This window comes from Choloepus didactylus, chromosome 21 (assembly GCF_015220235.1).
Source record: "Choloepus didactylus isolate mChoDid1 chromosome 21, mChoDid1.pri, whole genome shotgun sequence".
NCBI lineage: Eukaryota > Metazoa > Chordata > Mammalia > Pilosa > Megalonychidae > Choloepus > Choloepus didactylus.
This window is the reverse complement of record NC_051327.1, coordinates 22,493,287-22,506,872: the sequence shown is the minus strand read 5'-3', so window position 1 is coordinate 22,506,872 and position 13,586 is coordinate 22,493,287. Positions and strand designations below refer to the sequence as shown.

Sequence of the window (13,586 nt, the reverse complement as noted above, 5' to 3'; positions counted from 1 at the left end):
CATAGATATCTGTAAAGGAGACCTGTACGATGGAGGATACTTGTAAGGGTTAGGGAATGAAGTGACCCAGAAGACGAGTGCAGCAGGGGATTAAAATTAAAAACCACAGAGTCCCATTATAATGAAGCATAGTCCCTTGCAACCCTTTCTAAGCCAACTTGTCCATTTATCTAAGGATAACCAAGAAAACAAATCAGAAGATTTAGGGGCTAGTGAATTTGCTGAATAATTTAGTAATAAATGAAAAACATGAATATCATTCTTTAGCTGTTGTTGGATCTTGGAGATGAGTCTAGTATTTTAACCTGCATGTAGCCAGTAGTTCCACTGATTGGGCATTGTCCCCTTGTGTGGCTAAAATGTAATCAAATGCCAATCTGTTATCTAGTACCATATGGGCCAATGAATCATGTCTTTGACTGGGTAAATTTAGGGCCATATATTCCTTTTGGGCAAAGGAGACGAGTGTAACTGACATTTGTTTGTTCACTTGAATAATCTGGGTTTGCCTGGCCAGACTGGCATTCCAGCAGCTAGTCCTGCCACCTCGCAGGGTAGTGATTCTGTAACAGTGGGACTAGGAGGGGGACCTTTTGTGTGGTGAACAGTGTGGGCATCTCCAGTGATGTGTTTCTGGGCTGGTCAGTGTCATCGGGGTGATGTCATCCGTCTGTATCCAGGAAATCCTTCCCAAGTGGCTAATCACTCAGGTTGTTTGGGGCGTCCGGCTTTAGGGTCTATGCGTTTAAAGCAAGTTTGAGCAGTTTGGAGGACCTCTGCATCTCTTCACCTGGGAATTAGATTTGCATTTTTCTGATAGCTTTTACGGTTCATTTTCTATGGTTCATTTCTCTGTCAAAAATTTATTAAGAACTACCAAGTTCATGGATCTTGAACTATATGAATAGGGTCAGAGATCTGCCTTGAAAGCACTCACAGTTTAATTGTGTGTTTGGAAGATGTGGGGGTGGGGGAGAGATGCTAAAATTATTTTAGAATGATGGTAATTATAAGTGAGAGAGGGAAGAGGGAGGTACCAAGGAGGGCCTCACAGAGAATGTGGTATTTGGGCTGATCCCTGAATGATACAAGGGTTTTTTTTTTAGGAGGAAAGAGAGAAGGTGTTTATCAGAGAGACGAAACGTCATGAGCAAAGGCCTGTAAATGTGTGAAGGTTTGCCTTAGTTTGTGAATAGCTTGTCTCAGCTGCAGTTCATTTTACATATGGTGTAATGTGCAAACCTTAATTGTGCTTCTCAGTGAGGTATTTCATGTGTATCTATTCATGTAACTACCACCCCGCTCATGATACAGAACATTTATAGTGCTCAAGAAATTCCCCTTACACCCCGTCCTGATCCAAACTATTTTCTCAAGAAACCACTCTTATGACATAAACCACCATAGATTAGTTCACATTGACCTTTATTCAAATAAAACCATACAGTATATACTCTGTGTCTTGCTTCTTGTAACTCAATATTATGTCTGTGTTGACTCTCTATATATTTTTGCTGGTAGCAGTAGTTCTTTCTTTTTCATTACTGTGTTGTCTTCCATTGCATTAATATACCACACGTTGTTTATATCAAGTCTATGTTGATGGACATTTGTTGTTTTCAGTTTTTCTCATAAATGGCGCTGCTATAAACTTCCCGTACATTAACAGTCGTCTCTCTTTATAAGATAGTGTGTGGCTGTAACTTAGAGCAGTGGCTCTCAGCTGGGGGACATCTGGCATTGTCTGATGACGTTTTTGGTTGTCATGACTAGAGGCAGAGGTGTGTGGTGTCTAGTGCGTAGAGACCAGGGATGCTGCTTGTGCCGGTTTGAATGTATTGTGTCCCCCAAATGCCATTTTCTTTGTGGTCTTGTGTGGGGCAGACGTTTTTGGTGCTGGTTAGATTTGCTTGGAATGTGCCCCACCCAGCTGTGGGTGATGATCATTTTGATGAGATGTTCCCGTGGAGGCGTGGCCCCGCCCATTCGGGGTGGGCCTTGATCAGTGGAGCCATATAAATGAGCTGACTCAGAGAGAGGAAACTCAGAGAGTGCAGCTGGGAGTGATGTTTTGAAGAGGAGCAAGCTTGCTGGAGAGGAACGTCCTGGGAGAAAGCCGTTTTGAGGCCAGAGCTCTGGAGCAGACGCCGGCTGCCTTCCTAGCTACCAGAGGTTTTCCGGAGGCCATTGGCCATCCTCCGGTGAGGGTACCCGATTGCTGATGTGTTACCTTGGATGCTTTGTGGCCTTAAGACTATAACTGTGTAGCGAAATAAATCCCCATTTTATAAAAGCCAATCCATCTCTGGTGTTTTGCATTCTGCAGCTTTAGCAAACTAGGACAAACTAAAACACTGCTAAACATCCTACAATGTACAGGACGGACCGCCACACGAGGAACTATCCAGTTCTTAATGTCAGCAGAAGCAGAACTAAGCAGGAACCTGATTTTGGGGGCCCTTGTCTGCCATGCTAAGGATTACAAGTCCATTTGGCCTTGGGGAGCCATAGATGGGACTGTGATGGTGAGATTTCCATCAGAGGGGGAGATTCCACCCAGCATTAGGTGAGCTCAGCTTGGGGGACGATACCCGGTGTCCCCTGGCTGACCGCGCGTTGCAGCGCACCCTGCATGTCCCGGTTCCGCAGCGTGTAGATGGCCGGGTAGAGCAGTGGTGTGAGGTTGATGTAGACGAGAGAGACCAGCTTGTCCTCCTCCAGGGAGCGGCTGCGGAGGGGCCTGGCGTACATGGCAGTGGCACTGCCATAGTGGAGCACGGCTACCGTGAGATGGGACGCGACTGTGTTGAAGGCCTTCCGGCGACCTGCGGCCCCGCCGACCCCCAGGATGACCACCAGCACCCTGGTGTAGGACAGCAGGATCAGGGCCAGAGGCAGCACCAGCAGCAGCAGGCAAGCGGCCAGGAGGACGTGCTCCTGCAGCAGCCGGTCCCCACAGGCCAGCACCAGCACCGCCGGGAGGTCGCAGAAGACGTGGTTGACGAGGCCGCCGTGGCAGAAGGGCAGCTGGAATACGGCGGCGGTGAGGCCCAAGGCTAGGATGGAGCCACCCACGCAGCAGGAGGCCAGAAGTCTCCAGCAGAGTCCGGTGGTCATGAGCCGCGGGTAGGCTAGAGGGCGGCAGATGGCCAGGTAGCGGTCCAGTGCCATGGCGGCCAGCAGGAGGCACTCAGAGCCTCCCAGGGCCACGAAGAGGCTCATCTGGGCAGCACAAGTGGAGCGGGCCACCGCCTGGCCACCGGGAGGCAGGAGGAAGCCGGCAAGCATGCGTGGCGTCAGCACCAGTGTGTAGGCCACCTCGACAGCAGACAGTGCGCCCAGAAAGAAGTACATGGGGGTGTGCAGGGCAGGGTCCACGACAGCCAAGCCCAGGATGAGCAGGTTTCCCGCCAGTGTGGCCAGGTAAAGTGGCAGGAGGAGAGCAAAGAGCAGCCCCCGCAGCCCCTGGGACCACCCGGAGAAACCCAGGATTATGAACTCCCGCGGGGTGGTCCAGTTTGACTCAGGCCAGCAGCTCATGTTGGGACCTGGGGAGGAACGGAGTGAGGCTGGAGAGGGGAGTCACAAGAAGCCACCCCTCCCTGAAGACAGACGCCTCCTACCTGCTCTGGACCCACGAACCCAAGCCCCGTCTTCTGGATTCCAGCCCTTGCTTCCCATACCTCCTCTCCACCACTTCCCCAGGAGCTCTAGAACTTTCTGTCCCTCATTTCTTGAAGTTCGATGTCCTGACCCGTTGTTCACTCTTTCTTCAGGCTGCCCCTGCCCCGTGCCCTTCTTCGCGTTCCTGCCCAACCCCTCTCCATTCTACCCAGCAATCCGAATCCCACGGCATCCGTACCTAAGGACCCAGGCACCTGTTTTCCAAGCCTACAGTGTGGGAAAGGGACTGAAGGAATTCAGATTTCTCCCTGACCACTTGTTTATTCAGTGGTCTGGTTCTTAGGGATGGAGATGGTTAGTCCTGCAGACAAAGCCACGAAGACTAAGGGGCTTGAGTAGTATTAGAATCTGCTGTTCCCAAGAGGCCCATCTTACTCCCTCGAAGTCTTCCACTCCTGGGGGAGCTAACCCCCCCCCAGCTCTGTGCCCAAAGACCGCTTGTATCCCTTTTCTCACCTGCCTTGACCTTTGCTTTTTGTTTTATTTATTTTTTTCCATTTCTTCTTTTCAGCTGGATTCAATTCCATGGCAATCCTGAGCCTGTCATCTCTCTCTGGTCCACTTGTAGGGGAAAAAATACTACAAGGAAAGATGGTCTGCCCCTCTGTAGGGGTGGACGACCACCCTATGATGAGCAATCGCTTGCCTGAGGGACAGCTTAGGCAACCCTGATAGTTCCTAAACCTATCTCAAGACCCGATCCCTCCTCTTCGCTGCAGACCCATGTGCATCTCCACCCCCATGTGCACCAAGACTTCCAGTTCAACCTGTCCCAAACAGGTTGTGAGATTAGGCATAGCATAGTTGGTGTGCATTTACAGATATTAGAAGGGCCTTACACCCATCTATGGTGTGCTTGTCATTCCACTCTGGAGTAGCCTCTCAGATAACGGGGAAGTTTGAGGTCTGGAGTTTATTATTTCTAACCCAGACCTCCTCTTCCTCCTGTGAATGGAGCTAACTTGGTGCTGAAATCAGAAATCAGGAAGTCATTCTAGATTAATTTCCTCTCCCGTGTCCTCAGTCACATTTGGCACCGCATCCTGCCGAACATGCCTGATACCCCCAGACGTTCTTCCCTTTCCCCCATGCCTGGCGCTGACTCGTGTTTTCTCTTCCCTGAATGATGATGGTAGATACTAACTTGTCCTCCTGCCTCTGCTCTGCTTCCTTCTAATTACTTTTTTATACCACCTACTAGAATGATTTTTCTAAGCTGCAGGTATCAATTCGTTGTTTAAACATCCCTTCTTTACCTTTAGCAGTAAGTCCAAATCCTTAGCACGGCACTCAAGTTCCTTCACGATATGTCTTCCTTCCTCTTACCCAGCTTCGTCTCTTGCTACTCTTCAAGCTGGGGTGAGAGGCTCCCCTGTCCTGAATGCATGTCTTTGCACATGCTTCTCCCATTCCCTGGAATCCCTTGGAATCCCATATGTGGAAAGATTTATTCATCCTTCAAGGCATCCTTTAAGGTTGATCTCATAAGCCACATCCTGGGAGAAGACTCTTCTCTACATCTACAGTTGTTAACGCCAGTTCCACCAACCACGGTTTTCTGGAGTCAGATTTGAATTGTATTTGTTTCGTGCTGCTGAGTTATTGTAAGGGAAGGAATTAATGACTCAATCCTCATTTGTCCCCAATTTTCTTTCTTCTCAGTTGTCCCCACTACCATCCCTAACCTGGGTTTCTGGTCCCGAAACAGCAATCCAGGATCCTCACCCCTCTTCTTCCTGTTGGTGCCACATCTAAAATGCCCTTTGGTATTTACCATCAATCTCAGATGCCCCCAAACTATCAGAATCACGTGCGTCTCCCCACCCAGCCCCCAAAGGTCAGTTGCCCTTGACTTCCCCTTAACTTGCCCAACTAAAAGATACATTTTGTTTCTCTTTCTGCACCCAATTCTTAAAACTTTACTCCTTTAAGCCTAACTCAAGCTCACCTTCCCTAAGAAATCTCTCCTGGCTCAGCCACATCACTGCTTCAAGGCACTTCCATACCTACCCTGGTGATATCCATCAATGTCCATCAAAGGGTTCTTGATATTTAACCAATGGTTCCTCTTCTCACTGGAAGCTGGGAATGCATTAAGGTCATTTTCGTAGAGCATATTCCATTGTGGACCATGAAACCCATCCTCGAACATCGCCTCTGTGACGTTCAGCTGGTCATGATATATCAGAGCCTAATTTTCCTCCCCTGTGAAATGAGAAAGCTGAGTCAGACCATCTTTAAGGTTTCTTCCAGTTCTGATATTTTATGATTCTATTGAAAATTTTGCTTGTGTTTATGCTTTTAGTCCCAAGGTTAAGATATGTCAATGTCTCAAGAGCCCTTAAAGGAGTCTGAAGGCATTGGGTTAACATAGAATTCAAAGTCGCTAAGGGAGGTGTGAGATTAGGCATAGCATAGTTGCTGTGCATTTACAGATATTAGAAGGGCCTTACACCCATCTATGGTGTGCTTGTCATTCCACTCTGGAGTAGCCTCTCAGATAACGGGGAAGTTTGAGGTCTGGAGTCAGGAGTTTTGGTCTCTGGTCCTTCTGTACCTGTGATACTACACGATGTTGCCCAAGTCACGTTTTCTCTCTGGGTCTCAGATTCCTCATCTATCCTCTCTGATGCGGAACTCGGGCTCTTTTGGCCCCCAGGAGTGCCCTAAGATACAACTGTCCAGTTTCCTGAGAGCAGGAGCCCATCCTTTGCATCTCTTGGAGCTAGTATGATGCGGTGGGACAAACAGAGGCACTGTGTTTGCACACACCTGGGTTTTCATCTCAGCTCTTCCACTTACTAATTGTGGGAGCTTGGAGGAGTTCTAACCTTTTGAGCATCATTGGCATCCTCAGTCCCATAGGATTGTCTTAGTGATTAATTGAAATGATGAAGGGAAAGCATCTGGGCCAGCAGTCCCTGCATATAGGAAAAATTATTGAATGAAAAATATCAAAATATCAAGATTTGCTTAGTCCTTTCACTCTGCGTCCTGCTCCATGTGTACTCATTACATTATGTCTACCTTGGCTGAAACTCTTTGGGTGGAAGACTTATCTGGAAAGATTGAATTGCTAGTGGGAGAGAGAGGGAGGATGTGCGTGGACCCCAGGGGCAGAGGCCGTAGACCAGTGTTATCTTTACTCGTTACTCAGATTCCAAGGCCTGGGATGCCTTCATGTTTCCAGCCCCTGCCTCTTTTCCCTATTCCCTTCCCTCAGCTCTTCCTCTGTTCTCCTCTGGAAAATTGCCCAGAGAGGCTGACATTCCCTCCAGATAACCCTCCATTGGCAATATCCCCATATTCCCTCTAAACCCTGATGGGAGTGGGGTGAGAATCAAAACAACAACTATTATTATTATTACTGCCATTTATTGAGCCATTGCAACCCGCAGACCCTGTTCTAAGCACTCTGCATGCACAATATTATTTGGACTTTGCAAGACCACGATGAACTAGGCATTATTATTAATTTATAGATGAGTAAGCTGAGGCTTAAGAGGGCTTGACTTGTTCAAGGTCACACGGCTCCTCCCTGAGCTAAGATTGGTCCCCCGGTCTGACACACTGGCGGAGCTCTCTCTTCTCTGGCTCTCTCTCATCTGTCTGTCCTTCCCCTGCCAAATGAGGGAAAAATAGAAAGAGAGTGAAGGAAAAGAGAAGGAAGTGGACTTAGAGGTACGCGTTCAAACAAGGAGGTGCAGAGCCAGAATGAGAGAGAGAGAGAGAGAGAGAGAGAGAGAGAGAGAGATCAACGTATACAGAATAAAAGCGATGCTCATTCTTCTACCAAAACCAACCATCTCTGCAGCCTTCTGGGCCTAGGACAGGGTTTACTGTCTCCTTCAAGCATGGGTTTCAGTTGGAGAATCCAGCGTGGACTTTGACCATGGCCTCCTGGCAGAGCAGGACCAGCACGTGGAGAGTTCATTTAAAGGAGGTGCCCGGCTCGGGGCGACCAGGCCCCAGTTGCAGCTCTCTAACTCTCAGCTCCTGGTCGGCCAGGTCCACCACCGGGCTCCCAACCTGGAGGGAACTTCAGTCCTGGCAGTGACTCCTGAGGGAGGGAGACATCAAGTCTGGGTTGAGGAGAAGATGACTTGGATTCTGGTTGGAAGAAGTCTGACTTCTAGCCATCCTCATAAGGACCCAACATACCTTTTTCAGTCTCTCCACCGTCCTCTGCCTCACTCCTTACAACTACTCAATAACTGGATATGCCATGGTTACTCCTTTCTCCCCGAACTTACCTATTCTTCTCCAATATCAGAATCTTCTTTCTCCACCCAGAATTCTACTCAATCTTTGAGGCCCAGATCAAATATCAGCTCCTCTGTAAATAAAAATATAAAGCAGCAGAGTGGATTGTAGAAGGATTTTGTAGAAAATGAGGAGTGGGAGGACTCTGCCGTATTTTTCTCCCTGTTCTCCCCTCCTATTGCCAGGGACTCTCAGTAAGAGAAGAAATGTAATAGGTTTCCCAGGGCCCACTTAAGGGGTCTGTGGAGCCAAAGCCGCAGGGCCTCATTAGTGATCTCCCCCTACTGCGGTGCCTAAGGAGTGCGGTGGTCTCAGGAGGCTGGGGGCTGGAGGAGGGAGAGGGAGAGGAGGGCTCGGAAATCTGAATTGGGGTATCTTGGGAGAAGCTGAAATTTCTGGGCCAGAGGGACAGGCGGACCCCTCCCTGAAGGGATGATGCAGTGATGGAGAAAGAGCCGGGTAAACTGGAACCCAGGAGGACTGAGTGGCCCACAGCTGGTTGACAGTTCTCTGGAGACAGGAGAGGAAAGTTGCTTCTCTCCCCCATGTCTTCCCTAAGTTTGAACCAAGAGGTGGCTGGGAGACGGAAAGGATCGACTGGTGTAGTCGATGGGAGCAGACATCATCATCACCATCATCGTCGTCATCGTCATCATCGTCGTCATCGTCATCACTGGGAAAATACCCCAAAGTGCTAAACAACAAAACCTAACAAAGATTTTTTTGTGTTCTCGCTGCCCATTTTCAGGGAAAAAGATGTCATTGTGGATTATGTGATTTTGTATCCAGCTGTTCCCATGTGATATTGAATTATACACATTTTCCAGGCTGCTACATACTCTTCTTAACTGCCTATTTTAAGTGTGACTTTTATTTATGTCTTCAAATATGAAAGATATGGTTCAAAATCCAAAAGGTACAAAAGCACAGTGTTCTCCGAGACCCCTGCCTCCAAACTCACCCAAAGGGAACAGCTTGCATCAGGCCCTCGTTTTTCCTTACAGAGATATTCTAGGGATCTACAAGATATCAAGGTGTATACAAAGTAACATGGTTATGTTATTTGCTACTTTTAATTTACAGTTTTCAAATTATGTATATTTCTTCTTTCACTTAGCAATATACCTGGAAATGACTCTATATCAATGTATTTTTTAGTTTATTTAACAAAACACTTATGTGGTGTTTATTATCTACCAGACGCTAGTGTATGGACATACAGAAATATTAACCAATTCAATCCTTCCAATATCCTTATGGTGTAGGTACTATTATCGCCACTAAGGCAAAAAGATGGCAAGTGGGGGGACAGGAATGGGCCCAGGCAATGGCTCCTGGGTCCCTGTTTCTAGCCTCCACTGTGTTATGACCACATCGATGACCCTTTATGTAGGGGCCATAATTTATTTAACAAGTCCCCTGTTGAGGGACATTTAGATTGTTTCTAGTCTTTGGTTATTACAATCAATTCTGCAATAAATACCCTTGTTCCTGTGTTATTTAGCATATGTGCAATTACTAGGTCAAAGGGTCTTTGCATTCTTAATTTTGCTGATATTGACATGCTGCACTCCACAGTCACTGTAGAACTTTATGCTCCTACATGGAACATATGAAAATGCCTGTTTCTCCATCCCTTCTTCTACACAACGTTGTCAGATTGCTTCGTCATTAGTTTGACAGAAATGTGGTGTTCCAGTTTACTAATGCTGCCAGAATGCAAAATACCAGAAATGGATTGAGTTTTATAAAGGGACTTTGTTGGGTTACAAAGTTACTGTCTTAAGCCATAAAGTGTCCAAGGTAACACATCAACAATCAGGTACCTTCACTGAAGGATGGCCAAGGGCATTGGGAAAACCTCTGTTGCTGGGAAGGCAGATGGCTGGTGTCTGCTTGCTCCCAAGTTGTGTTTCAAAATGGCGTTCTCCAAGGTGTTACTCATGGGGCGTTTTGTCCTCTCTTAGCTGCAGCTGCTCTTCAAAATGTCACTCTCAGTTGTTCTTGGGGCATTGGTCTTCTCTTTGCTTCTCCGAGCAAAAGTCTGCTTTCAACAGCTGTCTTCAAACTGTCTCTCATCTGCAGCTCCTCTCTCAGCTCCTGTACATTCTTCAAAGTGTCCCTCTTGGCTGTAGCAAGAGTCTGGGCCTGTGTGGCTCTTTTTAAAGTACTCCAGTGATCCAATCAACACCTACCCTGAATGGGTGAGGCAACACCTTCATGGAAATTACCCAATCAAATGTTTCACTCACAGGTGATTGAGTCATATCTCCATAGAAACACTCAATCAAAGGATTCCAATCTAATCAATACTAAATACATCTGCCCGCACAAGATTACATCAAAGATAATGGCATTTTGGGGGACATAATACATTCAAAGTGGCACACATGGTATCTCAGAATAATTTTAATTTGGATTTCTTTTATTTGTGAAGTTGAGCTTCTTTTCATATTTTAAAAAGCTGTTTATATATTTTACATGTTATTCATCTTGTTTACTAACTTTTTCTATTTGCTTTTGACTCCTTTTCTTATTAAGGGAATTAATCTTCCTCTGTAATAGGAGTTGTAATCATTTTCCTGGTTTGCTATTTGTCTTTTGATGTTGTTCATAGTGGGTTTTGCTCTGCGGATTTAAAAATTTTCAATGTTGTCAGATTTATTTACATTTTCTTTTATGGCTTCTGGGCTGTGGGTCATACTTGAAACGTTGTACATACTATAAAGTTAAAAAGCATTCACCTATTTTTTCTTCTTAAACATTTATGGTTTGATTTTTTTTTTTTTACAATTAAATCTTTGATCCATATGCAATTTATCCTGCTGTAAGATGTGGGATAGGAACCCAATTTGATTTTTTGCATAAGATAGCCATCATTTAAAACTAAAAGGACACAAATTAACTGTACAGTTGAATGAATTTTCAAATTGAAAAAAAAACAGAATGTTACCAGAACTCCAGAAGCCCCCCTCATTCTCCCTTCTTATGACCACTTTCCCTCTCATGCAAAGGAAGTTAGTATTGTTTTCCAACACCTTATGTTACTTTTTGCTTGTTTTTGAACTATAAAGTACCTATTCTTTTATGCCTGGCATCAAAGAAAAACTTAAAGACATAAAGTTTATCATCAGCATGATTTTTGCTTGTATGTAATGGAGATCAAAACCATGACCGACTTCTAATCAGGTAAGAAACAAAAAGAGGATTTAAATAAATAAAAGAAATAGAGGAGATGGGAGAATAAAAACTGCAGAAAGTCTGGGGAACAGTGAATCTTGTTTGCACAATTTTTTTTCATTTTTTGTTGTGGAATATAGCAAATATACATAAGTGATAACTTTCAAAGTACGATTTAACAAGTAGGTAGAGAGCAAATTTTGAAGAATCTTCCGGGTTGCAGTTCCACAGTTTCAGTTACTTCACATAAAAATGTACAACCATTCTTAGATCAGCAGTGGGACAGAGACAGGCGCTGGACTGGATTTATAAAACAGGGTGCAGTTTGCTGACAGCACAACTGGTTTAAAGAGAAATTTATAGCACTTAATTCCTATGTTAGAAAAGGGAAAAGTTCTAAAATCAATGACCTCAGCTTCCACCTTAAGAAACCAGAAAAATAATAGCAAATTAAATTCAAAATAAGCAGGAGAAAGGAAACAATAAAGACAAGAACAGAAATTGACAAAATAGAAAACAGAAAAACAATAGAGAAAATTAATGAAACCAAAGCTGATTTTTAAAATCAATAGAATTGCTAAACCTCTAGCCAGGATGATCAGGAAAAAAGAGAGATGACACAAAGTATCAAAATCAAGTAATAATGTGGAGAAATGGAGCCACATGTTTCTCTCAACAGATGAGGAAAAGCATTTGGTCAAATCCTACATTCATTCCTGAATAAAATTCTCAACAAACTGGAGATGGAAAGGAACTTCCTCTACTTGATAAAGGGCAAAACAAGCTCAAGTGAACTTTAGTAGTCTGTGTCTTTCAAGGAATTTGTGCATCATATCGGAGTTGTTGGATTTATTGGCATGAAGTTGTTCATATATTTTAATATCCATAGGAGCTCCAGTTATGTCTCTCCTTTTGGACATTGATGATTTGTATTTTCTCTCTCTTTTTTCCTAATTAGTCTGACTAGAGGTTTATTAAATTTTATTGATATTCTCAAAGAATCAGGTTTTAGTTTCACTGATTTTCTCTATTGTTTTTATATCTTCTGTCTCATTTACTTCTCCACATGTAATTGTTATTTCATTTCTTCTTACTTTTTAATATTTGATCTTCTTTTTCTAGTATTTTAAGGTGTCTTTAATTTAAGAACATTCTTCTTTTCTAATAAAGGCATTTAATACTATAAATTTCCCTCTAAACACTGCTTTAGCTGCATGGTACAAATTTTGATAGATTGTGTTTTAGTTTTCATTCAATTCAAAATATTCATTAATTTCCCTTTTAATTTCTTCTTTGACCAATAGGTTGTTAGAAATGTATTATTTTGTTTCCAAATATATTATGGATTTTTCAGGGTATCTCTCTGTTATTGATTCACATTTAACTCCTTTTTATCATTTGAATCCTTTAAAATTTTTTGAGACATGTTACATGGTCCAGAATATAGTCTACAATGGTAAAATAAAGGTAAAGATAATTATTTTTTCTTGCAGGGCTTTTCAGAGCTTTTACAGAACCATGGATCTCTGAGAGGGGGAAGGATAAAAGATGCTGACTTTCCCCTAACCATTTAACCATAGAGTCCACCATTTAAAAACCATTTAATGGACTGTGATGCCAAGAGCAGACACTATGGGAAATGGTGTGTGGTATCCTGGCTCAGCCAGAGCCACAGCCCAGGGTGGTATTTTTAAGAGCACAATTCCCTCCTGGGTTAACTTTCTCCATTAGAATTTACTGGTAAAAGGAAGACTTCGGGAGCTGACTGTGACCCCGGAGCTAATTTGTATGACATCGTCTGAGGCTCTGACAGGTCACCTGACTTCCTTATTTGTTTCAGAGAATGAACTCTGGTTTCATCCATTTTCTCTATTGTCTTCCCATTCTCTACCTCATTTAGTTCGGCACTAATCTTTACTCCTTACTTCTTTCTACTTGCTTTGGGTTTTGTTTGCTCTTCTTTTACCATTTTCTTTGGTGGAAGGTTAGATTCTTGATTGTTGATTTGAGATCTATCTTCTTTTTAAATATAGTGTTTGCAACCATACATTTTCCTCTAAGCATTTTTTAGCTGCATTTTTGAAATGTTGTCTTTTCATTATCATTCATCTGAAAGTATTTTCTAATTTATTTTGTGATTTCTTCTTTGACCCATTGGTTATTTAGGAGTGTGTTGTTTGATTTCCACATATTTGTGATTTTCCAAAATTTCCCTCTGATGTTGATTTTAAATTTAAATCCTTCGAAAACAATAGAAAGAATCAACAAAACCAGAAGTTGGTTCTTTGAGAAAATCAATAAAATTGATGGACCACTGGCTAGGCTAACAAAAAAAAAAGAGAGAGCAGATGCAAATAAATGCAATCAGAAATGGGAAAGAAAATATAACTACCGACCCTGCAGAAATTAAGGAGATAATGAGAAGATACTATGAGCAACTATATGCTAATAAACTAGAC

General features: G+C 43.9%; 1 protein-coding gene across 1 annotated transcript; it reads right to left on the bottom strand.

Annotated features, from left to right (window-relative positions):
* Positions 1-2,562: 2,562 nt before the first annotated feature.
* Positions 2,563-3,540, bottom strand: LOC119517185 (olfactory receptor 10AC1-like). The gene has a single exon (XM_037813754.1). It carries the CDS (start codon positions 3,538-3,540, stop codon positions 2,563-2,565), a length of 978 nt encoding a protein of 325 aa, XP_037669682.1.
* Between the last annotated feature and the right edge of the window lie 10,046 nt (positions 3,541-13,586).